This window comes from Pollicipes pollicipes, unplaced genomic scaffold, assembly GCF_011947565.3.
Source record: "Pollicipes pollicipes isolate AB1234 unplaced genomic scaffold, Ppol_2.1 Scaffold_6052;HRSCAF=7182_pilon_pilon_pilon, whole genome shotgun sequence".
Taxonomy (NCBI): domain Eukaryota; kingdom Metazoa; phylum Arthropoda; class Thecostraca; order Pollicipedomorpha; family Pollicipedidae; genus Pollicipes; species Pollicipes pollicipes.
Window position 1 is genome coordinate 26,742,756 of NW_023596805.1, and position 24,084 is coordinate 26,766,839.

Sequence of the window (24,084 nt, forward strand, 5' to 3'; positions counted from 1 at the left end):
TCGTAACCTTCACAGGACTGCTTCACAATGGTCAGCGACCACTGGCCATGGTGTCCTTGCCATGAGCTTGCCCTGACCTCGCGTGATGGGCAAGGTCATGGCAAGGTCACCCACCTTCTGTGATGCTGATCAGCATCTCATTCATGGGGGACCAGCTCAGTGTTGGGCTGTATGTATCAGGCACCTGTTACCTTGCTTGCTGTTAACACATGAGATGACTAATATGCTCCGGCCCGTGGTGTGCGCTATCAGAGCTGTGCCTGTCGGGCCCGATGTTTGTGGTGATGTAACAGGTTGAGGGGGATTACCATTGCAGGTTTCATGTCCGGGGCGATGTATGAGTGGGCGAAGACAACCATGCTGCCGGACCCGCTGTATACGCTACTTAAATTGAATCATTAAACTCATGTGATGGTGTATGTTCTGACTGCGTTGGTTTTGTACAGCTGCTAATGTCTGTTTCTGTTGATCGTGTTCTTTGGAGTAAGTGGGCCGCATCTACCACATGACGACAAACCCGAGACGAGTTCGCAAGAGTAACAATAAAAGCAATGATAATAGTTGTGCAACTTAACATAACCATTTTGCCTCATGCTTGTACCGAACATGATGATAACTTAGCAAGTTGTTGCGCTTTTTATCATTAGCTTTCGAGGCTTCGGACATGGGTGAATCCAGTGTCATTTTTGTCATGTTTATCCGATAGTGGCTGCCACGCTGGCGCTGTACTTGGCGGCGCCCATATTGTGAGCTGTTGTGTTGGCCAGGTGCTGGGAGACATCAAGCGACTGTGGCTCCGGCTGTGTCAGCTGCAGACAGAGGGCGACCAGCTGGCGAGTCCAGCGGTGCCGCTAGGGTCGCCGCGAAAGCAGCGACGCTTCACGGCCGACTCCAGCGACTCAGAGGCCGTGGAGGAAGTGCCCGAAAGGTGAGGAGGTCGTGGAGGAGGTGACAGAAGGGCGAGGAGGTCGTGAAGGAGGCGCCCGAAAGGCGAGGAGGCCGTGGAGGAGGTGCCCGAAAGGTGAGGAGGCCGTGGAGGAGGTGCCCGAAAGGTGAGAAGGTCGTGGAGGGGGACAGAAGGATGAGGAGGCCGTGGAGGAGGTGCCAGAAAGGTGAGGAGGCCGTGGAGGGGGTGATAGAGGGATGACGAGGCCGCGGAGGAAGTGATAGAAAGGTGGGGAGGCCGTGGAGGAGGTGCCTGAAGGATGAGGAGGCCGTGGCGGAGCGGCCGAGAGGTGAGGAGGTTGTGGAAGTGGCGCGAAGGAGACCAGGAGGTGGCGGTGCCAGTGGTGTAGCTGGGCAGGCGCAGGGCCGTATTCTTAGACCCTGTGAAATTGCAACAAAAGTGTTTCCATCTGCGCTATGGAACTTTCAATCGGAAATCGTCTTTTCGTGCCCTTGTCTTTGAGGGCTGCCCGGCTAAGTTTCAGAATTTCCTCAGCTTTTAATGAATTCTGCGTCATCTGGCAGGAGAGCACTTTGTACCGTTTATATGGCCCACTTTCGTTTATACGCATACGTGGTCAGCAGAGCTGCCCTATGGAATAAGCAGCGTATCTACGTAAAAAGTATAAAATCTATGTAAAAGTAATAAAAGTATAAATAAATAAAGTATTTAAAGTATATAATTTTGTTATCTATTGTGAAGCCTCAAAGGAGAAACAATCCCATGATTTTTTTTAAAATGTAGCTTTTGCACTCGCTCTGAATGCGGGAATGATGCGTTCTCATCCCCTTAAAGTTATTTTGCCAATATCTCCTTGGCGATGTGATCACCACGTGATCTCGCCCAGATTCCAAGTAGCCTCTGGGGCACTCATCGTGTATGATCTGACACAAAACGTGTCTTTAGCCCCTCTGGTTTCTGAGTCGCGACGGTTTTATGAACGCTGCGTCGCACTTCACTGCCGGCGCTGGCCGCGGTCGGCGGCCGACGAGTCAGCCGATCGCGATTGGCGGTGGGGAAGGAACTGTTGCGTTTGCGGAAACGTGTGTCAGCATTTTATCAAAACGCAAAACCGTGTACCAATGTGGTCAGAATTAAGCAAACATCAAGTCTGTATACGTATGTAAGGCCTGTGTCTGACGCCACTGACATTGTGCACCCCGTTTGGCGCCACTGACGTTGTGCGCCCGTCTGGCGCCCCTGACGCTGTGCACCCCGTCTGGCGCCCCTGACGCTGTGCACTCCGTGTGTACCCCGTCTGGCGCCCCTGACGCTGTGCACACTGTGTGTAACCCGTTTGGCGCCTCTGACGCTGTGCGCTCTGTCTGGCGCCGCTGACGCTGTGCGCTCTGTCTGGCGCCGCTGACGCTGTGCACCCCGTCTGGCGCCCCTGACGCTGTGCACCCCGTCTGATGGCCGCTGACCACGGTGCACCCGTCCTGTCACAGGGAGCGTGCCCTGCTCGGCTACGCCACGGCGCTGCGGCCGGAGCGGGCCAAGGCCGTGCTGTCGATGCTGTACCTGCTGATGGTGACGTGGATCACCTCCTTCGTCATGGTCATCGTGCACGACCGTGTGCCGGACATGAAGAAGTACCCGCCGCTTCCTGACATCTTCCTCGGTAAGGGGGGGGGGGGGGGCGAAGGAGGTTGCCGTGTATCCGCGGGGCCACATGTTGGAAAATCGCGTGCAGCTGGGCCCGCTTAACACTAATTGCAGCATTGTACAGGCTCATCATGTTGTGCCCGCAGTCTAGCCAACAAGATGTCACTGTGCTGGACATAAATGCAGGACTATAACCACACCTGCTATTAAACTGCTGGCATTTTGTTTTGAATTTAAAGCTTTATTGCGACTGGAATGTGCTCCTGAAGCCTTACCTTCCCTTCCGGTGACGTCACATAACACATTGTCGCGGACTGCTAACCACATGCTAGCTGAAGTCACACAAACTGACCAGTCCCAGCCAACGTGTATGCCGTCCACTGATTTCCGCTGGAAGCCACATCTTAGGTATGCTGTACGTTGTTGTCTCGGTATGCTAGATAGTCACTAGTTAAGCGCGTGCTCTGAAATGCCGGAATGAGTGTTGCGGTATTGTTTCTGATAGTGTTGTTGTGCTCTTGTTGCATAGTGAACAAGGTTGTGAGCATTGCTATAACAACCTCTTTTCTGATATAAGTTATCCTTTAACTGTCCTGCATGTCCGTTAAGACCAGGTCTGTTTTCGTACAAGGAGACGTCTGAAGTCGGTTTGTTATTGTACGAGCGTAGACAGATCCGCGTCGACGGGTAGCTGAGGTTTGAACCCAACAGCGGGTTCAGGGGTTTGAATGGTTTGAACCTTTTGGTGCTCGGGCGAGTGTCAGGCTGCTGTTTCCTCACGTTTGTATTAAGCAGACGAGGCTGGACTGGATTGACCAGATTTAATTGAGCAGGTTTTTGCATGTCGGATTTGAGGGATTGTCTAAAGCGCATTTTGCATTTAGATTGTGTGAGTTTTGCATTTTTGACTATCGTTGATGATGACATTCGGTAAATGAGCTCCATCTCGGCCTGCTGTGTGCCACAGGCAAGGGTGTAGTTTCATATTCAGTTCAGGGGCGCTATCCCCCCCCCCTTAACTCGGGCTCCAGTCCCTTCCTTCCAACTTTGAGAAGAAAGTAGACGTGCGGTGGAGAAGCGTGTTTATTGGCGTATTTTAGTGTGTGTTGCATCGTTTTTCACTTCTTAGTCCCTCAACTCAGTTTGCAAAACCCCGCCCCCGGCCACAGATAACATACCGCACATTCCGTGGGCTTTCGGCATCTGCGAGCTGATCGGCACGACGCTGTTGCTGATTTGGGCCGGTGTGCTTCTAGTGCACAAACACAGGTGGGATCACTCAGCCGGTAGGGGCTGGCGTGGGTCTCTCTCTCTCTCTCTCTCTCTCTCTCTCTCTCTCTCTCTCTCTCTCTCTCTCTCTCCTCTCTCTCTCTCTTCTCTCCTCTCTCTCTCTCTCTCTTATCTCTTTCTCTCTCTCTCTCTCTCTTTTCTCTCTCTCTCTCTCTCTCTCTCTCTCTCTCTCTCTATACTCTAGTCTCTCTCTCTCCTCTCTCTCTATCTCTCTCTCTCTCCTCTCTCTCTTCCTCTTCTCTTCCTCTCTCTCTCTCTCTCTCTCTCTCTCTCCTCTCTCGCTCTCCTCCCTCCTCTCTCCTTCTCTTCCTCTCTCTCCTCTCTCTCTCTCTCTCTCTCTCTCTTCTCTCTATCTCTCTCTCTCTCTCTCTCCTCTCTCTCCTCTTCTCTCTCTCTCTCTCTCTCTCTCTCTCTCTCTCTCTCTCTCTCTCTCTCTCTCTCTCTCTCTCTCTCTCTCTCTCTCTCTCCTCTCTCTCTCTCTCCCCCTCGTGCACCCACGTTGTTCAGTGGCCCCCCTCCGCCAGCAGACCTGGTACACAGTGCGTCTGGTGCGACAGACAGTCCAGACCACCCGCATAACTGGGGCCTGGTGTGCTTCTGGGCGTAAATACATTCGCTGATGGGTCATGACGGTGTTTTTCTGACATTTACGACCATAATGTGTACCTAATGTTATGCTTTGTTTCCCAATGTCGTATTCTATGATAATCATTACTAAAATAGCCAAGGCTAGAGATGAATTGATTCTTGTTTATCTTGCATTATGTGAAGTAAAACATTACTCGGATGCCTGTGCCTGCGTCCTCAAAATTCTTTTAGTAAAATATTTGCTGCATGCTGTCAGATCATGTTGGTGTGTACCTGATGACTGATCTGTCACCTTTGCTCTACACTCTGTGTACGTGCGTTTTCAGATTTATCCTGATCCGTCGCTTCAACTCTCTGTGCGGCACGGTGTACCTGCTCCGCTGCATCACAATGCTCATCACTTCACTCTCTGTACCTGGCACTCATCTCACCTGCGCTCCCCGGGTAAGCTCACGCATCACCTGCGCTCCCCGGGTAAGTATCACGCCTCACCTGCGCTCCCCGGGTAAGCATCACGCTTCGCCCGCGCTGCGGGGTAAGTATCACATCTCACCTGCGCTCCCGGGGTAAGCATCACGCCTCACCTGCGCCCCCCCCCCCCCCGGGTAAGTATCACGCCTCACCTGCGCTCCCTGGGTAAGCATCACGCCTCACCTGCGCCCCCCGGGTAAGCATCACGCCTCACCTGCGCTCCCCGGGTAAGCATCACGCCTCACCTGCGCTCCCCGGGTAAGCATCACGCCTCACCTGCGCCCCCCCCCCCGGGTAAGCATCACGCCTCACCTGCGCTCCTCGGGTAAGCACCACGCCTCACCTGCGCTCCCCGGGTAAGCATCACGCCTCACCTGCGCTCCCGGTAAGCATCACGCGTCACCCGCGCTCCCGGGTAAGCACCACGCTCACCTGCGCTCCTCGGTTAAGCATCACGCCTCACCGGCGCCTTCGGGTAAGCACCACGCCTCACCTGCGCTCCCTGGGTAAGCATCAGCCTCACCTGCGCCCCCCCCCCCGGGTAAGCATCACGCGTCACCGCGCTCCTCGGGTAAGCACCACGCCTCACCTGCGCTCCTCGGGTAAGCATCACGCCTCACCTGCGCTCTTCGGGTAAGCACCACGCCTCACCTGCGCTCCTCGGGTAAGCATCACGCCTCACCTGCGCTCTCGGGTAAGCATCACGCCTCACCTGCGCTCCTCGGGTAAGCATCACACCTCGCCTGCGTTCCTCGGGTGGACCTCGCGCGCGTCGGAACGTCCTGAGCGACGGACGCCACTCCAAATCAGCGTGCGACACCTCGCAGCTCGTCCACAGTGACAAATCCAGCGCGGCGCGGTCGTGAACGCACACGCTCCATCGGTGGCAGGGCATGCTGTGCGACGACCATGACGATCCAGACACGGCCGTGAAAGCCAGGCGGCCCGTGGGTTAGTGAGGATGTCGGCCGGACTGGAGTGTGAGCCCCTGATCGCCGCGGGCCGTGTGTGTCGATGACACCGCCTGTTCGCTGGCTGATGCGGGCCGTCCGCTGGCTAAACACCCCCCCCCTTCCCCCCCCCCGTCGCCAGGCCTACGGAGACCTGCACGCCAAGCTGCAGCAGGCCTACAGCATCTGGCTGAACGCCGGCCTCAGCATTCAGGGCGTGCGCTCGTGCGGTGACTACATGTTCTCGGGCCACACCGTGGCGCTCACCATGCTCAACTTCTTCATCACCGAATGTGAGCTCGCCGCCGACGCTGCCGGAGATGACCGCGGCGACGGCCATCGCTGAGGACAGCTTGTGTAGCGTTGCTCCTCGCGAAATTGGGGTTGATGGCTGGTCATGGTGGCAGGGGCCACTGCCACGGTCATGATATGGTTGTATTTGGACCAACGTGCGCTTCAATTGCTCAGTTTTATAGATCGTCCATGACGGCGCAAGCTTTGGGGTCAATGCTAATGCGGTGGTGGGCCCCTATGCTCAAACGAGCGCTCTGCATACACAAACTCGCCGATACGTCTCGGTTTCCGTCGAAATGAGTCACTGTTGTCTTTTTATAAGTGGGGCCGTGTCCTCCGGGGAAGACCGTAGCACTGGTGTTAACATGCGTCCGAAGTCGCGCCGGATGTGGCCGGTCGACCGACCCGGCGCCGTTCAGCGGCTGCCTGACGTTACAGACACGCCGCGCAGGATCTACTTCCTGCACACGTTCACCTGGCTGCTGAACGTGTTCGGCGTGTTCTTCATCCTGTCGGCGCACGAGCACTACTCGATCGACGTGTTCATCGCCTTCTACATCACGTCCCGCCTGTTCATGTACTACCACACGCTGGCCAACAACCAGGTGGTGAGTGCCAGCCTCACGATGGTGAGTTGGGTGACGGCGGCGCTCCAGCACCGGCTACAAACGGATGCCTGATGCACAAATGGCGTATTTGTTTTTGTGTGGTTGGTTGTGTGGTCTGGCTGAGTGTGGACTCCTTGGCGTGTGAGGTTTGTTGTAATGATGGAGGGTGATCAGATGGGTGGGTGGAAGCATGCTGTGATCTAAGCATGCTTTGTGAAGGGGAGATGGGGCGACGTAGATTGTTTGGGGTATGTGCTGATTGGGCGGTGGCATAAACACCATTTGGGTCCTATGAATTTCCTGGTCGTACTAAAGAACATAAAGAACCAGACGACTTGAAGATCTCTTTCGACGTGCACTCCAGTTCTCACTTAAAGCACAGTATTCCAGATTATCCTTTGGGGGGGGGGGAGGGGCGAGGGGACACGTAAGGCCTTGGCTCAATTTGACATATCTTTGTTCGGAGTTTCAGTGCGCGTCGACCGCAATTGGTCATGCAGCGGCATGCATTTGTTAGGCTTATATTGATCGTATGGTGTTATGTATGGGGTAGCAATGAGCAGATATATATATGTATATATATATATATATATATATATATATATATATATATATATATACTGAGACATGTTGGCATTATGGAATGAAAGCACGTCACTGGTAGGTAGACACAGTGGTTTCACAAACTGCCCGGCATCAAGCCATGACTAACTCTCTACGTATTTTGCTGAACCCCTGAGCATTGATTAACAGAGCTGGCGCGCCAAATATTTACCATAAAATAACGTGGTTTTGTTTGTATTTGTGTCATAGACATCAGCAATTCCCATTGCCGGAAATTTTAGCAGCAATTCCCTTTCCACCGCATTGCTCGTAACGTCAGCCAGACCGCTGGTGACGTAATGCATCAGCTGGTTCGGTGACGAGCCAACCAGCAGGCCGAGTACGTGTACGCCTTAATACCAGTACGCCTTAATACCAACAATCCAAAGATACGGCAGCTTTAGTGTCCCGGCGCGGCCAGTCATGGTTTTGGTTGACCTATATCTTTGCGGCCACTGGTCGTACAGTTGTGTTTTCAGAAACAAAGAGGACGGTTGTTTGGAAGTGGTAGCGTAATGCCTCGAGGGCATGCAAATCCAAGCTCCGTGATCTGGTGGCTTACTCTTGCGACTTTCGCAGTGTTCTGCCTCTTGACTCAATTCGCATAGAAAATTTTCATTTTTGAAATCTACAAATTCTCAGCTGAGATCTCCAAAAGCTCGGGGACCATGACTCGGAGAGATGTCCTTGTTCAGACGGCCGGACGTCCCCACAGCATCAAACCAATGTTGACTTGTGACAGAACAAACAATCGTACTAGCAAACAGACGTAAAGGTCGGCGTTTGCAGAGTATCGGGTGCTGGCGCGTGCCAGCCGCGGACCGCCCGTCTTCAGGCTCTTGTGATGGTACATGTCAGATTCCAGCAGACAGAAAGGTGGAGACACGTGAGATCAGCTGCACGAGGAATGTAGTATCGATGTAGCAGCCACATGCATCAGCTACACACCGTAGTAGACGAATGTAGTGTAGTGCAGACGAATATATCGACCAAAACACTAGTAGACGAATGTATCGACTACACACTGTAGTAGACGAATGCAGTGAAGTGTACAGGAATGTTTCGCCTGCACACTGCGGTAAGCGAATGTAGGGTAGTTTAGACAAATGCACCGTCTACACCCGCACAGATCTTATTATAATTGGGGCGTTACGTCTCACCGACTGCCAGAGTCGTTTCGATACGGACGCCATTATCAGGGTGTCATGTGGGATGCAGTGGTGGCGCGGCAGGGGCGCGAACCTAAGACCTGTAGGTCCAGAGTTGAGCCCTAGCCACTATACACCACCGCCCCGCCCTCCCAGATCTTATGATCATATCCGTGATGATCATTATGGGCCCAAGTTATATGTGCACTTCGCACTACTTGAGCTACAAGCGCCGAATACGTAAATCCTTGCAACACAATATATTTTGTCAATGCCAATGTCAAAGTCAATGACATGAGGCCGGGCTTAGCCTGCCAGTTTCAAACAATGTGTCATCTGCGCAAATCCGTGCGGCGATCCCAAATATCAGCGAACATCTAAACCGTAACCCGTCACTGCCCTGCACCATTTCCATCTTCATCCCACCATAGCCGGCCATCACGCCATTGTCAACACATGACGGCCACGCCAACACACCGGGTGGTGACGCAGGTGGTGACAAACACTACGGCAGCATTGTCGCCACACGAACTCATTGGCCGCCCTGCTAACACACAGTCTCCGTGTTCCCCAGACGCGGAAGCGCGCCGACGAGAAGCGCACGCGCATCTGGTTCCCGCTGTTCAGCTACTTCGAGGCGAATGTGCACGGCACGGTGCCGAACGAGTTCGAGTGGCCGGTGACGGTGGCCTGGCTGCGCGCGGCGGCCGGCGCGCTGGTCGAGCAGCTCTGGGGGCGCGCCTCGCAGCTGCGCCCCGCCGTGGCCGCCGTCAACGGCAAGAAGCCGCCGTCCGCCAGGAAGAACAGGCAGAGGCGGTGATGGCGTCCAGCGTCCGGTCGCTGCTCGTGTGTTGGTAGCGACGTCTGCGTCACTGCTCGTGTGGTGACGACGACGTCGGCGTCACTGCCCGGGTGGTGACGACGACGTCTGCGTCACTGCTCGTGTAGTGACGACGACGTCTGCGTCGCTGCTCGTGTGGTGACGACGACGTCTGCGTCACTGCCCGGGTGGTGACGGCGACATCCAGAGCATGGCTGGTGGAAGCTGGTGATGTGCGAACACCAGCCGGCTGTGCGAGCTTGTGACGTTCAAACGTTCGCTGGGCATTTTGCTTGCTTATGAATCACCATGATGGTTGTGCTTGTGCTTTGTGCTGTGCTTTTTTGAGAGGGTCTCTGGTGATGCTTTTCGATTCCAAAGTAAGGCTGATAACAAGCGACCTTTGAAATTAAATTTGGATTGGTTGACAGCGTCGTTAATCTCGGCTGTTATATGTTATGACATTCGAAATCTGGTTTGAGTTGCCAGTGATGCCCAAGGTCCCATTTTTGAGTGGTGACCTCTTGAATCGCCGTAATTGTATGCCGAAGCCGACCGTGCGCACGCACGACCCTGCGGCGACGTCCATTGCTGGCTGCATGTTGTGGAAAGTGTGTTCTAATGTGGGAAGAGATGCGCGACCGCTCGCTCCCATGATCAACACTCTGGTGGGTTGCAACCAGAGGCACAGAGAAGCGCGACAGTGTGAATTGGCCTTGTGTTTGAACAGGCGACTCCAGTGATAAAGCTTTATAACCTGACATTGCTCAAGGACACTATCAATCATATTTTTGCAATGTCGTTCTACCATAGTCAAATTAATGGGAGTAAGCGCTATTTTATGATACAGTGAGGTGAGGCGTGGGCGACGTAGTATGGCCGGTGCACGAGAGATTGTGACCCGCCGTAGTGTACCCTGTGCACGAGAGGTAGTGACCCGCCGTAGTGCACCCGGTGCACGAGAGGTAGTGACCCCCCGTTTGGCGTGTTTGCCGATACAAAGGAACACGATCGCACGCCTCGGGCAAGTGATGTTTTCGTAAGTTGTTCAGTGCATTAGCGAGGAATATTATTCACATGGACAAGACAGTGGTATTAGCCCTGTTCCTCGGAGAAAACCAGGAGAACGGAGATGTAGTTGGATTAATATCTCGGCAACATGCCTTTATCGAAACAATAGCGGAAGTGATGCTATTCACAACATTTCTGCTGTTGTTTCGATAAAGGCATGTTACCGAAATATCAACTCAATTATATCTCCACTCTCCGGGTTTCCTCCGAGGAATAAGACTAACACTTCTGTCTTATCTAAGTGATGTTTTCGGCCCATTGAGGCGCAGCGCCAGCGCACAGCTCCCAGCGGCGCGAGCGCACAGCGCTTGGAGCGGGATAAGCGCACAGCGCTTGGAGCGGGATAATTGCAGTTAACTGGACAGGATCAGGACGTGGTGCACAGCGCGGAATCAGTCGGTTCGTGTGGCTCGCTGCGCCGCAGATGGAACGCTGTCTGGCCAGCACTTTCACGCTCGTTCCGCTTTGCAGTTTCCGAACGCCGTTGGTTTGTGATCGCTCGTGTGATCGTTCGCTCGCGGAGTAACATCAGACTGTTTGTGTTATTCTGATTGTTTGCCGTGGCTTGTGGGTTTGCCCGATCGTTTCCGCCCGAAAGCCGCGATAAGGATCCATGTGTTCCGATTTCCGCAGTCACCTAGAAGAGCCGCTTGGCTGAGAGATTATGGGTGTGTTTGTGTTGCTGGAGCGTCACTCGTGAGCCCAAATGGCGCGGGATGGATAGGAAGTGTAGAACCATGTGCAGGATCCACTTTATCCCACCGATACTCATCCACCGTCTGCTTGGCTACCTCCATGTGCTCCGTCGTCATTGTTTGCCCGACTCTATTCAGGTTCTATTTCGTCGCGACCGTTGTCCCCGCCTCCCCGCCCCTCGCGCTTTCAATGAGCGTCAGTCCCGCCCTGTGAACGCGTTCCTCTCACGTGCCTTGCGTCCCGTCTGTCTGTGTGTGGCCGGACGACGGAGTCCAGGAGGCTTCCCCTGCGTCCGTGCCATGACATCGGCGCCCATACGCCCGTGCTCAGCTGGAATCCGTCTCGCGTGTGCATGCATGCTCGTCCCCGTTCAGATATTGCCTGGCGGCTGCAGTTTTGTTTAATACATATTACGGGAATCGCTCGATGCCGTGTCCGGACAGTTACGGGGTCAAACGGCAGTCGGCTGATGCGGCAGAAACGGAAGGAGACCGAGCTGCCGATCGGGGTTGATGTCTGGATGATGGAAACCCTCTCGGATCGTCAGCTGACACATTTTGTCCCCATGGTTGGACATCTCGCTCTAAACGCCGGGCTGCCTTCGGTGGCGATCCGAATGATTTATTTCAACCCACGTTTCAGTTGGAACCGGTCGGATACACCCGCATGGCCACTGATATCGCACGGCACACACGCTGGAGACTGGCAGCCGACTTGGACTTAATTGGCGCATGTCAGCATCGCTGCCTGCGTCGTTCTCCCATTGACTCGTTCCAAACTGCACGTTGGAATGGTTAAAATAATCTGAAAATGCCCGGATCGCCAGTGTTCAGCTTTATCTGTTGGTGCTTGCAACCCAGCCATCGGACACTAATGAGCCGAGAGGTCCAGACGTCAAGGGGACCGCCTGACTGTTGATCGGTGTCAATGTATTCAGCGAATCACTCATCGACTTCGGACGAACCCTCAAGAGCAAGGCCGGGCGACAATGCAGTCATCTGTCACAGACGTTCATCTCCGATCCACGAGCCGTCAATGCGCCGTGGACGCCTCATCTCCGGTCAGGGGTCAGAGGTCAGCCTCTGGCGACCGGAGGCGTCTCTCGATGGGCCGACTAGAGCTACTGGCGTCAGTCCCCGCGCTTGCCGCTGGCCCTCCAAGATAACACCGCGCCGCTCGCCGTCTTGTGGCAAAAGCTTCATCAGACCGTGAGGTAAGTTAGCGAGCACCGCAGCGCGGGTGGCGCACGTAGAACGTTTGTCCGCGTGCACAAGTCCGTGATAAAACAAGGCATCAGACCCGCGTCACGTGGTCGCCCGCTCGGCGCCAGACCGCCCTCGCCGCGGAGAAACAGCCACCACAGGCGCCTCCAGCTCTCAGGTCCCCACATATCCACCGCACACCTCTGCGCGATCTGATTCAAGGTGGGCAAGGACGCGAGCGACTAAGACGCCCCTCTGAACACTGCGCAACATTCACGGAGCAGCGCCAAGGCCAACAACCACCGACGGGCGGTCAGGCCGGTCGTAACGCTGCCCGTTTTGGACCTAGAAACCGTGGTACGAGGTAGACGTTGCCCCAACCGAGCATAAGCACGTGGCCCTCGGCCATCGCGCGTTGAGAAGCTGCCGCGCCGCGCCGCCACCCAGCGGCCCACGTCTGTCCCGGGACAGTGAGACCCCGCTGGGAGCCGTATCGGCTCTGAGCCCCGGTTGTGAGCTGGCCGTGCTGCAGCGCGGCAGGGCTAGACGTATGGACGAGGAGCGTCCCCCACTGACAGCATGGTGACCAGTTTGGCCGCGGCGCGCTGAGTACTGTCTCTAACTGGGCTCCACCCGTGAGCGTGATTCAAACCATGATCACCTAGTAAAGACAATCATACACTGTTGGCGGTCATCTAAACCGCCGCGCACGGTCAGCAACTTTAAAACACGCAGCTAAGAATCTAACATGAGTTCCTATGGTGTCTTGCTCCCTGATCATGATCTAAGGCCACGAAACCGAGTCGCTGTCGACACCAAACGGCCAGGAGGGCCCAGATCTGAATAAACTACACCTGCACCCACTAACCGTCACCGCAGGTCCTCAGTAGATCGGACCGCACGACTTCATTAGTCGAACACACGAAGTGCCAGATGTGACGCCTATTCAGGCGATCGTAACGGACCGCCTCCATGTAACAAGCTCTCCATAAAGGAGGGTTTCCTCGCATGCTAGCGGAGTAAAGTGTGCGCCACAAGGGACTGCTTTCAGCCTAACGCCACGGGCTGCTCGGACCACTGACTCAGTGGGTAATCCATCACCGAGTTCGACAACAGATCGCACCGTTTTCAGGGCGGGTTGCAAGTCTGAAGTGCATGACTATGGGCTTCGAATCACTCACGTAATCACGGCACTGACGTACATAATGATCCGTTCGGAAGGATTTTCGCTACATCAATATTCCGTTCCTCCCGCCTCCTGCTGACCAAAACTTGTTCGTTACGGACAAGCCTGAGACACTACGCTGGCCGACCACCACTACACGACACACAAGGTTCCCTGATCTCAGGACACTATACGGACGCATTGCAACGCCACCCGAAAACCTACGCTAAATCGGCGCGTAGCCAAAAGCCAAAACAAGTTCCTTGTACCAGTATAGGAAGACAACTGTATGACAGACTGGTAACTCAGGTTCGAACCCACCGAGCTGTAACCGAGCCCTGTCTCGCACCGCCTCTCTGGCAGGGGAAGACAGTGGTTCGAAACAGCCGACCTGTCACCGAGCCCTGTCTCGCACCGCCTCTCTGGCAGGGGATGACAGTGGCTCGAAACAGCCGACCTGTCACCGAGCCCTGTCTTGCACCGCCTCTCTGGCAGGGGATGACAGTGGTTCGAACCAGCCAGCCTGTCCTCGAGCCCTGTCTCGCACCGCCTCTCTAGCAGGGGATGACAGTGGTTCGAAACAGCCGACCTGTCATCGAGCCCTGTCCCTGCACCGCCTCTCTGGCAGGGGATGACAGTGGTTCGAAACAGCCGACCCGTCACCGAGCCCTGTCTCGCACCGCCTCCCTGGCAGGGGATGACAGTGGTTCGAACCAGCCAGCCTGTCCTCGAGCCCTGTCTCGCACCGCCTCTCTGGCAGGGGATGACAGTGGTTCGAAACAGCCGACCTGTCACCGAGCCCTGTCTCGCACCGCCTCTCTGGCAGGGGATGACAGTGGCTCGAAACAGCCGACCTGTCACCGAGCCCTGTCTCGCACCGCCTCTCTGGCAGGGGATGACAGTGGTCAGAAACAGCCGACCTGTCACCGAGCCCTGTCTCGCACCGCCTCTCTGGCAGGGGATGACAGTGGTTCGAAACAGCCGACCTGTCATCGAGCTCTGTCCCGCACCGCCTCTCTGGCAGGGGATGACAGTGGTTCGAACCAGCCGAGCTGTCACCGAGCCCTGTCTCGCACCGCCTCTCTGGCAGGGGATGACAGTGGTTCGAAACAGCCGACCTGTTACCGAGCCCTGTGTCGCACCGCCTCTCTGGCAGGGGATGACAGTGGTTCGAAACAGCCGACCTGTCACCGAGCCCTGTCTCGCACCGCCTCTCTGGCAGGGGATGACAGTGGCTCGTGGTTCGAACCAGCCAGCCTGTCCTCGAGCCCTGTCTCGCACCGCCTCTCTGGCAGGGGATGACAGTGGTCCGAAACAGCCGACCTGTCCTCGAGCCCTGTCTCGCACCGCCTCTCTGGCAGGGGATGACAGTGGTTCGAAACAGCCAGCCTGTCCTCGAGCCCTGTCTCGCACCGCCTCTCTGGCAGGGGATGACAGTGGTTCGAAACAGCCAGCCTGTCTCAGTGCACCAGCGACGCCCTTCTGGCGGGGATGGCGGCGACACTAGTGTCGCAACGCCATGGGACGGTTCACGGCGCTTGCGGCGTTGCCGATGTCCGCTCGACGCTCACACTCACTCTCCGCTCGACGGAGGGCCGGCCCCAGCCGCGACCGACCGCCGCAACTGCCTCGGCGACGGCAGGCGGCGGCGAGCTCGGCCAACACGCCGAGCACGCTGGTGACATTGCAATGAGCATTAACGGGGCAATTCTCAACCGGAGGTGCAGTACCACTTGCAATGAGCATTAACCGGGAAATTCTCAAACCGGCAGTGCAGGACGATGCATGAGCATTGACGGGGGCAATTCTCAACCGGCGGTGCAGTACCATTGCAATGAGCATTAACGGGGCAATTCTCAACCGGCGGTGCAGTAACATTGCAATGAGCATTAACGGGGCAATTCTCAACCGGCGGTGCAGTAACATTGCAATGAGCATTAACGGGGCAATTCTCAACCGGCGGTGCAGTAACACTGCAATGAGCATTAACGGGGCGATTCTCAACCGGCGGCGCAGTACCATTGCAATGAGCATTAACGGGGCGATTCTCAACCGGCGGTGCAGTTTGGCACCATTCGGTATTCATAGACAGCAGAACACGAGCTGAACACAACGGTGACGACGAGCACCCATACACGGCAGCACTCTTACACTCTACAGCGTCAGCGCACCGCTGGCTGGAGCCGGCTGACTGCGCAGATCGCCGCGCAGATGGCAGCACAGATGGCAGCACACTCTTACACTCTACAGCGTCAGCGCACCGCTGGCTGGAGCCGGCTGGCTGCGCAGATCGCCGCGCAGATGGTAGCACAGATGGCAGCACACTCTGACACTCTACGGCGTCAGCGCACCGTTGGCTGGAGCTGGCAAGCTGCGCAGATCGCCGCGCAGATGGCAGCACAGATGGCAGCACAGATGGCCGCACACTAGCTGAGCAGGCCCCGCTCGGCGAGCCAGGACTTGATGAGTCGGTGCGCTATGGTGCCGCGCGGTGGAATCCACAGGACGCCGGTGTTCTCTCTGCGTAACCTGACAGATAAATTACGAAGATCAACTGGACCATACGACTTAGGGATCTATTCTCCAGCACCCAAGACGCCATCCAAATGTAAAATCAGCGTGCTGTTCCCCTTCGTGTAGCGCTCCATCGCCGCTGACATCCGTTCAAATCAAAATGGTTCGCCGTCAGAAGGGCTGCGTTGGATCGATTTTGCGCAAAATGGCCCTTATCTAAAGCACGCCAGGTAGCCAGTAGCACGCTCTAACCCTCACCCAGCCATGGAGGGCGGGGGACTCGCAGGCCCTCTCTGCTTTTTCTTTATTGACTTTTGAGCATGTCTCGTAATTTTTGACACTTGCGTCCAAAAAAGGTCCAACTGATGGCTTTTCATCCACATGAGCATTGGTAAAGACCACACCAGTCAAAATTCTTAACACACTGAAAACAAATCACATGTTATGAACTGAATGCGTAACTTGCTTGTTCTAAAAAGATCGTCAACTTTAGTGATGACTGTGGCTGAGGGTGAACGACAGGTCATCAGAGGACATGCTTAGTCAAACATGTCCCATCGCTCTTTCTGCGGGATTCATGGCACCTACACTAGCAAGAATGTTTTGCTACGATCCACCACGTCAACATCATTTTGATGACGGACATCACACGGCGAAGTGAGGTGAATATATTGACCCACGATTTCTCTCAGTCAGAGAAATGTTCAGTATTGGTTGGCGTAATTTTTGCCACACTTTGTGCACAGATGCCGTACTGGTGACTTGTCATTTTTCAGTTAGCTTTGATATCGGCTCTTGCATTATGTGTCACTGTTCTTCAAAAGGTCAAACTAGTTTATGATGTCGGCTCATTAGTGCTACACCCAGCATCTGAACCATGGCCTGCGATTGTGATTATTGCAGCCGCAAAACGCGTCTGGTAGAGCTTGAACGCACTGCATTGGCCTTGCTCTTCATTACATAAAATCCGCGTCATGATTGCTCCACATTCCAATACACTGTGCCGCACTGTGACCGCGTTTCTCTTGGCCTGGTCTTTAACATGGCCGCATACAAGTCACGTGCAAAAACTTCACCACATTGCGCCACATGACGTTTGCCGCATCGTCCCAAGTATGGCACATAAAATAGTTTCACAAGTCACGTGCAAAAACTTCACCATATTACGCCACATGACGTTTCCCGCATCGCCCAAATATCACACGTAAAGGAAATAGTTTCCCGTATCATCAAGTCCGACCTTGACCCGTCAAAAGGCTTCATATCACGCACTCAAGCCGACACTTTGTCAGCGGGGATGCATCCGTGACCACAGAGGCCATTCGGCTAATAAGGACCCAAGAACCCCCCATTTTCACGACCAAAAGATAGCAAACAAGATGCTGTTGCTTACGGGGATTGCTTTTCCTGAAATGGTCTGGATGTCATATCGGCTAAAACATTTTCTGTCATCTAAGATGTGGACAGTTCAAGGCAATGCGCGTGAACTGGAAGGTGACCTATTGACATGAAACTACAAAACGGATATCTTACGAAAGCTTAAATATCGAACACCACGATTTTCATCCCGATCCTCTACCTGCCTTGGATCAAAGATTAGTGGGGTTCACCACCCCTCCCCCTCGACGGGCGAGGGTGTAAAATGACTCCGTCGGGCGAGCCTCAAATTAGGCCATGCTATTGAATAAGCCTGAATACAGCGCGCATCACGGCGGTGCCTCGCCTGGGCCGGTGCGCACGCCTCCCAGGCTACCGAGCTGGTGCCGCGCGGCTGCCGGTGGCGGCAGCAGCTGGCGCCGCCGGCCCGTGTCCCACCTGAGGCCAAGGTCGCGCTGGATGCGCTGGTAGGCGTCCAGCAGCTCGGATGCCGAGAACCAGCGGGCATCCTCCAGCTCCGAGCGGTCCACCTCCAGCTGCGACCGGACAGGGCCGGGTCACGACTACAGCGGCGGACAGACAGGACAGGGTTACCGGCACAGCGGCGGCCGGACAGGGCAGGGTCACGGCCACAGCGGGGGGACGGGACAGGACAGGGTTACGGCCACAGCGGCGGACGGACAGGGCTGGGTCACGGCCACAGCGGCGGACGGGCCAGGACAGGGTTACGGCCACAGCGGCGGGCAGGCACAGGCAGGGTCACGACCACAGCGGCCGACGGACAGGGACAGGGTTACGGCCACAGCGGCGGCCGGACAGGGCAGGGTCACGACCACAGCGGCGGACGTGACAGGACAGGCGTCACGGCCACAGCGGCGGCCGGACAGGACCAGGTCACGACCACAGCGGCGGCCGGACAGTACGGGGTCACGGCCACAGCGGCGGCCGGACAGTACGGGGTCACGGCCACAGCGGCGGCCGGACAGGACCAGGTCACGACCACAGCGGCGGACGGACAGGGCAGGGTCACGACCACAGCGGCGGCCGGACAGGGCAGGGTCACGACCACAGCGGTGGCCGGACAGGACAGGGTCACGGCCACAGCGGCGGCCGGACAGTACAGGGTCACGGCCACAGCGGCGGCTGGACAGGGCTGGGTCACGACCACAGCGGCGGCCGGACAGTACAGGGTCACGACCACAGCGGCGGCCGGACAGGGCTGGGTCACGACCACAGCTGAGGACGGGCAGGCCCCGGCCCATCCACAGACCGCACGCAGAACAGGCACCGTTACAACCAAGGAACAGCGCCCTGCGCCAACATCGCGCAGTGACCGGCGCCAAGACATGCACAGCTGAAACGGTGACTGTGACCACACGGTTAAAAAACATGGACAGCGACTAGACGACGATAGACCCCGCGGTGAGGACATGACAGTGACCTAGTAAGGTCACAGTAAGGATAAGACACCACACGGTGAAAACATGACAGTGACTAGACGGCGATAGGCAAGACGATGTAAGGACATGACAGGAACCACACGGCACACACAAGGCCGTCACACAGTGAAGACATGACAGTGAGCAGATGATGATCGGCTGCACAGTGAAGGCACGACAGTGAGAAAACACAGTGGTAAGCCCCAAGTGATCCGAAGGTGACAGGCTACAAGTACAGAGAATGACTGAACCAAGGCCAGACAATGAGCAGCTTCAGAGCCACACAGTGACCGATCACAATATCAGACAGTAGCTGGTGCGAATCCAGGAAGCATGAGGCCATCGTTCAGTCATTAGGACATATTACAGACATGCCATCAGCCTCCATTTTTCACGATGTTTTCAATCTATGAGTTGCAATTTCATCTAACTCTGAGCGACAGTCATCCCACTTCAGTCTCAAAGGTTACAGTCTAATCTCACCCCGACCTCATCAGTGAGAGTCCCACCTCAGATGGAGCTCCATCCATCTGTTGAGCGCGGCTCCTCTCGCCCAAGGTGAGAGGATCGTCTCACCTCGGTGTGATCGGTGAGCGCGTAACAGCCGACCATGAGACTGCTGCCGTCGAAGGGCCAGTGCTGGGAGCCGGCGTACCGGATCTGGTGCACGTCCAGGCCCACCTCCTCGGCCACCTCGCGCCGCACGCACGACTCAATCGTCTCGCCTGGCGGAGACGAGCGGAGATCACGACCGGACCCGATACTGCCCCATCATCCCACACCGACCGCGACCGGACCCGACGCTGCCCCATCATCCCACACCGACCACAACCGGACCCGCTACTGCCCCATCATCCCACACCGACCGCGACCGGACCCGATACTGCTCCATTATCCCACACCGACCACAACCGAACCCGATACTGCCCCATCATCCCACACCGACCGCGACCGAACCAGACACTGCCCCATCATCCCACACCGACCACAACCGAACCCGATACTGCCCCATCATCCCACACCGACCGCGACCGGACCCGACACTGCCCCATCATCCCACACTGATCGGACCCGACACGGGCCACATCATCCCACACCACGGCCTACACCAGTGGCGTGCATCATTTATTGGAGCTCGTCAAGCTCCAGGAAGCTGGCCAACGGAGCTCTACATGTGGACGCATAGAGGCTCATGCCCATGCTGTGGTCGGCTCCATGAAGCCGACCACACAGCTGTACATGTAGACAGAGAGATGCTCACCTGGCTCCAGGAAGCCGGCCACACAGCTGTACATGCCCGGTGGGTGGCGCCCCTGTCGCACCAGCAGCGCCCGCGTCTGTGCCGTGTCCGTTACCATGGTGATGCCGACCGGTGGCGTCACGGGATACTGCACTGTCTCACAGCTGGGGCATCTGGCGAATGGACGAACTGAACTGGTGACATCGCAAACCGTCAGTCGTTCGTCTAGCACATACAATGCACGCAAAAGCACGGTTAACACAGGCTACCCAATGCACACATTTCAGCTTCATCTATGTAAAACGGTAGTGTGCGGCGACAGTGCCTGCCGCACTGTCGCCGCCGGCTGGTGTCTCGCCGTGTCGCTGAGGCGCCGACCCAGCCGCCACTGACCTCTTGGCGTGGCCGGCCGTTCTGCTGCGCAGCTCGACGCCGCAGTTGGGGCAGAAGTTGGTCACCGCCTTCCAGTGGAGCACCGCGAACGCCTGCGGCAGCCAAGCGGCCGTCCCGCTCGCTAACATGGCCGGCACAGCCCGACACGCGACACCGAGCAGGCGCTGAGCGGATCCTCAACACAACCACACCTCTAACGAACATCCTTCTGTTGATTCGCAGTGTGTTCCACTGACGTGTTTTCGTGTCGTGCGTGCCTGCGTGCGTGCGTGCGTGTTCAACATGTGCTCGCGCTCCATCCACCTGCGATGGGTTCCTGAACTCATGTGCCACTGCGCTTCTTTAACAGGTCCCCATGCACAAAGAGCTCGTTTATCAATACCGTTGCCTCGTTTGAGCGCACTGAGACTACAGAGGCCGTATGGAGTATTGGAGTTACTGCTTAAGATGGTTGTATCTTACTCTAGCCACGAACGTGTACAATGAAGACGCTCTATTTTCTCCCTCGGCTTCACCTGCCTCTGAGTTTCTACCTGCCTGTTATCTCACAAACAAACAGACAAACCAGACCATACCATGTTGACAGCCCTTGTGTATGATTCGGTGCCTGCCTGAGGTCAGGGCGGATAGGAGGATCAAGGAACCATGCATACCATGTCCACAGTTCTCACTCTCACTCCCTCATACTCACTCCCATGTATACCATGTCTCACTCATGCCGCGCATGCACGAGGCCAGGTTGGGGCTCAAAACATCGTACTGCGGCGGAAGCTCGCCCATGTGACATGGTGTGAGCATAGGGCCCAGACTGGGAAACAGTGGCATACCATGTGGACAGAAGGCACATGTGACATGGTGAGAGCATAAGGCCCAGACTGGGGAAACAGAAGCATACCATGTGGACAGAAGGCACATGTGACATGGTGTGAGCATAGGGCCCAGACTGGGGAAACAGTGGCGTAACATGTGGACAGAACGCACATGTGACATGGTGAGACCATGAGGCCAAGACTGGGGAAATAGTAGCGTACCACGTGGATAGCTCGCACATGTGACATGGTGTGAGCATAACCCTGGACAAGGGAAACAGCACCATACCATGTCGGCAGCACTCACATGCGACATGGTATGTGCCTGAGCCCAGGGCAGGAGGAAGAGCGCCGCGCGTGGATCCACGAACTTGGAAGCCAGGGCGGTCTCGGCCTGGGCGGCGACATCAGCGCCGCCTGGCAGTGCCGCCGTGAAACACGCCTGGCCCGAGTCTGCGATGTGCAGCAGGACAGCGCGACTTGGCCACGTCTTCCCAGGACAGAGACTCTGCAGCTCTGGGAAACAGAGGGATGTCACTGCAGCTCTGTTGCAGCTCTGTAGCATGGAGGGACAGAGACTCTGCAGCTCTGGGAAACAGAGGGATGTACACTGCAGCTCTGAAGCATGGAGGGACAGAGACTCTGCAGCTCTGGGAGGCAAAGACCACCGGACCTGTAACTCTGTAGCATGGAGGGACACAAACTCTGCAGCTCTGAGAAGAAGAGCGACATACGGCGCAGCTCTGTGGCATGGAGGGACACAGACTCTACAGCTCTAGGAGGCGGAGACACACAGACTGCAGCTCTGTGGCATGGAGGGGCACAGACTCCGCAGCTCTGGGAATGGAAGGACTCTGCGGTTGTGGAGAACAGAAGGGCAGAGATTCTGCAGGTTGGGGGCACACAGGAGCACAGACCCAGTGGCTCTGGACAACAGAGGAACACAGACCCTGCAGCTTTGATAATGGAGAAACATAGCCTTTGCCGACCTTATGAGCAGAGAGATGCAGACTATACAGCCAAACGCGGTAGGACATGTTCTGGAGATCTGGTGGAAATGACACAGCTCCTGCTAGCCAATTTCTTTCTGAGCTTTAAATTTACATTTCCATGACGTTCTCTGAATAAGCGCCTGGCGCAAATTAAACTTTTTGAGCGCAGCGGCTCGGTTTCAACATTTTGAGCCCATAACAAGAGTGTAGAATGGAGAAGTGCTCATGAGAAGTGAGGGGTGCTCCTCTCCCAACTGCAGCAAACCACCCAATAAAGACCCGCCCGACCAGCTCTGCGAGCGGCCGTACCTGAAAAGGTGATCCACCTCAGCTTCTGGGAGCCATGCTTCCATTGAGTTCATCTGCTTGCCTGCCAAATCCTCACTCTGGATGTTAATCAGTGGTCTTTTGTTGAGGAAAGGCAGGAAACAGGCCCCGTTCCATCATTTCAGAACATCTGTGTTCAAGAAGAAGAAGGAGCCAGTTAATTTGCTGACGGAGATCAATGCATTTGAGAACAGCCCATCGGAGAGCTAATAGACAGCACGACGCATCTCCGAGACAGACATGGCGGGTCGCGTTTAGGTACAGCGAGCCCGTGTGTTGCTCCACTGAAGGGGGCGCTGTCGCGGCACGCCCGGTTGACCCAGCCCGGGCGAGGGGGGTCAGCGAACCCGATCCACGACCCGCCCGCGGCGCACTCCCGCATCGAGAAAGGTGTGATGGGCACATCGGCTGACCCAGCCGGGCGCGAGGGGTCGGCCCCACCCCGACCACCGACCAACTCGGGCCGTCACCCCCGCATCGAGGTCACACGAGCCAGCCAGCACGCACGCCACCTCCGGCCAGCAGTACCGGATCCCGCGTGACGTATCCCGACAACGAGGGCGGATGAGGCGGACATGCTGAGCTTGAGAGCTCAAACCTCAGCGAGGCTTGTGTAGGCGCACCGTCGGCAGCGCGCTTTCGAACTGACACTACAGACCCGTCTGGTCGCGAGCCCCACTCCGAAGTCCATACCCCCTGACGCAGCGGCGGACTTCGCACAAATGTAGAAAGCGTGGATGAAATTTGCACGATTCCCGTCAGGTTTGCGTTTGAAGTCCTCGTGTGGCAGGGCAAAACACCGCAGGGAAGATAATCGGGTTGCAGCCGCCTGCTCCCTGTAGTTACTGCTCCACGAAGAGGGGTGCACACTTCTGCCCATGGCCAAAAGGTACTCTCCCCGCGAATGTGCAGGCAAAACCTTGCCGCATTTCCTTGCCCCTCAAGCCACGTGAGACCGGCAACCAAGACGACATGCAAATGGCTGCCCCATCTCGTTTACATTACCACGGCTTCGGCAACAGTCAGCTCCAGACACCGTTTACGAACCTGTAATAATGCAACTGGCACACGGTGCTTTCGTTTCTCAGCACGACATTACTGACTTTTCATAATGGGCCAGAAAACAGCTCCTTCGGTAATAGTGATGTTGGTTTATGACGCGCACGGCCGGTTGAATGCCACACGCTCGGGGTGACGGGGGAGGGGAGGGGGGAGGGGGATTTAACCTCCGAGACCTCAAATAAGAGAGCTACAGATATACCAGTCACGGGGGTAACATGTTCGTGTATGTTAAGTCGTTTGAGTCAAAATTTCGAGCCCCTATATTGAAGACCTTTGGGTCAAATAAGGTTTAAACAAGGCTGAACTCCAGATCAGTGTCTGAAGTGCCTCAGACCAGTCCATGCAACTACCACTAGCTAATTATATACTTATATATATATATATAATATATATATATAATATATGTGTGTGTGGTGTTGTAGTATATATATATATATATATATATATATATATATATATGTATATATATATATA

The 24,084-nt window shown here is 55.8% G+C and overlaps 3 protein-coding genes across 4 annotated transcripts in view; 1 reads left to right on the forward strand and 2 right to left on the reverse strand.

Annotated features, from left to right (window-relative positions):
- Nucleotides 1–767: 767 nt before the first annotated feature.
- SMSr (Sphingomyelin synthase related) lies at nucleotides 768–10,449 on the forward strand (the record flags this gene model as incomplete). Its single annotated transcript, XM_037228331.1, is given in 7 exon segments — nucleotides 768–928; nucleotides 2,395–2,567; nucleotides 3,721–3,820; nucleotides 4,756–4,873; nucleotides 5,993–6,143; nucleotides 6,583–6,752; nucleotides 9,078–10,449. Coding segments are annotated over 7 exon segments (1,119 nt in total), but the record flags the coding sequence as incomplete, so codon positions are not given.
- A 1,241-nt stretch (nucleotides 10,450–11,690) lies between these two features.
- Nucleotides 11,691–15,203, reverse strand: LOC119104404 (uncharacterized). The gene is made up of 3 exons (XM_037228102.1): nucleotides 15,188–15,203; nucleotides 14,642–15,023; nucleotides 11,691–14,575 (listed from the first exon to the last, which is right to left on the reverse strand). The coding sequence occupies exons 1-3, from the start codon at nucleotides 15,201–15,203 to the stop codon at nucleotides 14,050–14,052; spliced, it is 924 nt and encodes a 307-aa protein (XP_037083997.1). The 3' UTR covers nucleotides 11,691–14,049.
- Nucleotides 15,204–15,322: 119 nt separating this feature from the next.
- Nucleotides 15,323–24,084, reverse strand: part of LOC119104844 (nucleoside diphosphate-linked moiety X motif 13) — a 27,012-nt gene continuing 18,250 nt past the window's right edge. For both annotated transcript variants that reach the window (XM_037228568.1, XM_037228569.1), the window contains exon 9: nucleotides 15,323–15,986. In XM_037228568.1, the coding sequence (XP_037084463.1) occupies nucleotides 15,884–15,986 (103 nt within the window). In that variant the 3' untranslated portion in view covers nucleotides 15,323–15,883. The remainder of the gene's footprint in view (nucleotides 15,987–24,084) is intronic.

Excerpts from the sequence above, each read along its gene's own strand:
- LOC119104404 (XM_037228102.1), bottom strand. Across the intron at positions 14,576-14,641 it reads GAGACAGGGCTCGGTGACAG|GTCGGCTGTTTCGAACCACT; the intron begins GTCGGCTGTTTC and ends GCTCGGTAACAG.